The sequence below is a fragment of the Condylura cristata genome, unplaced genomic scaffold (assembly GCF_000260355.1).
Source record: "Condylura cristata isolate star-nosed mole 26May11 unplaced genomic scaffold, ConCri1.0 scaffold00015, whole genome shotgun sequence".
Taxonomy (NCBI): Eukaryota; Metazoa; Chordata; class Mammalia; order Eulipotyphla; family Talpidae; genus Condylura; species Condylura cristata.
Window position 1 is genome coordinate 1,401,010 of NW_004567116.1, and position 1,154 is coordinate 1,402,163.

At 64.1% G+C, this 1,154-nt stretch overlaps 1 protein-coding gene across 1 annotated transcript in view; it reads right to left on the reverse strand.

Moving 5' to 3' along the window:
- Positions 1-1,154, reverse strand: part of DPP3 (dipeptidyl-peptidase 3) — a 17,631-nt gene that overhangs the window by 4,006 nt on the left and 12,471 nt on the right. Inside the window, exons 12-14 of the mRNA XM_012725131.1 lie at positions 733-795; positions 526-650; positions 311-431 (exon numbers count right to left, since the gene is read on the reverse strand). Of these exons, the coding sequence (XP_012580585.1) occupies positions 311-431; positions 526-650; positions 733-795 (309 nt within the window). The remainder of the gene's footprint in view (positions 1-310; positions 432-525; positions 651-732; positions 796-1,154) is intronic.

Genomic DNA, 1,154 nt, shown 5'->3' on the forward strand with positions numbered 1-1,154 from the left:
CTCTTGATGCCTCGATTCCCTCATCTCTACAGTGAGGCTGATGCTAGCATGTACTGGGGGTTATTTAGAGCTTCCAGCTCTGCAGGGACTGAGTCCCAGGCGGGCCGGGGCAGTGGTGACAACGTGCACAGGATCCCACCCAACTCGCCTCACAGGCGGGCAGGGAGATCGCCACTCCTGTCCCAGAGACGCCGAGGCTCGCAGCAGCGCGGTGATTTGGGCCCTACGTGGCGAGGGTGCTGGGGTCACCCCCAGGCCATCACTGCACCCAGAATCCTGATCTTGCCCCTCCTGCACCACCCCTCCCCACCTGTCTCCAGTTGGAGGCCTGGGGCGTGTAGAACTCCAAAGCCAGGAGCCCAGCCCGAACCATATTGAGCCAGTTCACATAGATCACGTCCTCCGCGTCGGCGCCCTTGAAGCCAAAGATCCTGGGGGCGGGAAGCAGAGGGCAGGGGCAGTGAGAGGCTGCCTGGCCTGCCCTCCTGGCCAGCAGCCCGCCCGCCCCGCCCCAGGGTGCCCTACTCCAGCACGTGGGGATTGAGGCAGAGGTAGAGGCCCACGCTCTCTGCCCGGCACTCCTCGTAGCTGGAGGCGATGGTGCTGAACTTGCTGTCCCAGGTCTCCCCGCTCCGGTACCAGCTCTGAATCTGGGAGGGCAGGAGCAAGGAGCGGCTTAGGGCGAGCCGCCGCGCGCTGGGCATCCTTCCGGGCCCCGGCGGGCAGCCTCACCTGCTCGCCCGTCTCTGGATTGATCACCGTCTCCTGGTCAAAGTTGAACGCTCCTTTCTCATCCTGCAGGGGAAAGGTCGTGAAGTGGAGCGAGTGAGGGCTGGGCTGGGAGGGGTCTGCTCTGTCCAGACGTCAGCCCTGGACCCAAGGGCCTGTGGGCAGCCCGAAGCCAGCTGGGCGGAGCAGCAGGTCCACAGACAAAGTGCTGCCTCCAAAACTGAGGCCGGGCCATGGGCTGGCTCATCACCCCCGTCACGGAGGAGGAAACTGAGGCTCAGAGTAAGCATCTGGAGTGGAATCCGAGCACGTGACCTTTGGGCAGTTTCTTCATGACACCCATTTGCTGAGGGCCTGCGCCAAGCAATTCCTCCTGCTAGACACTGGGGGAGGGCGAACCTCAGTGGGGGAGGGAGAACCTCAGC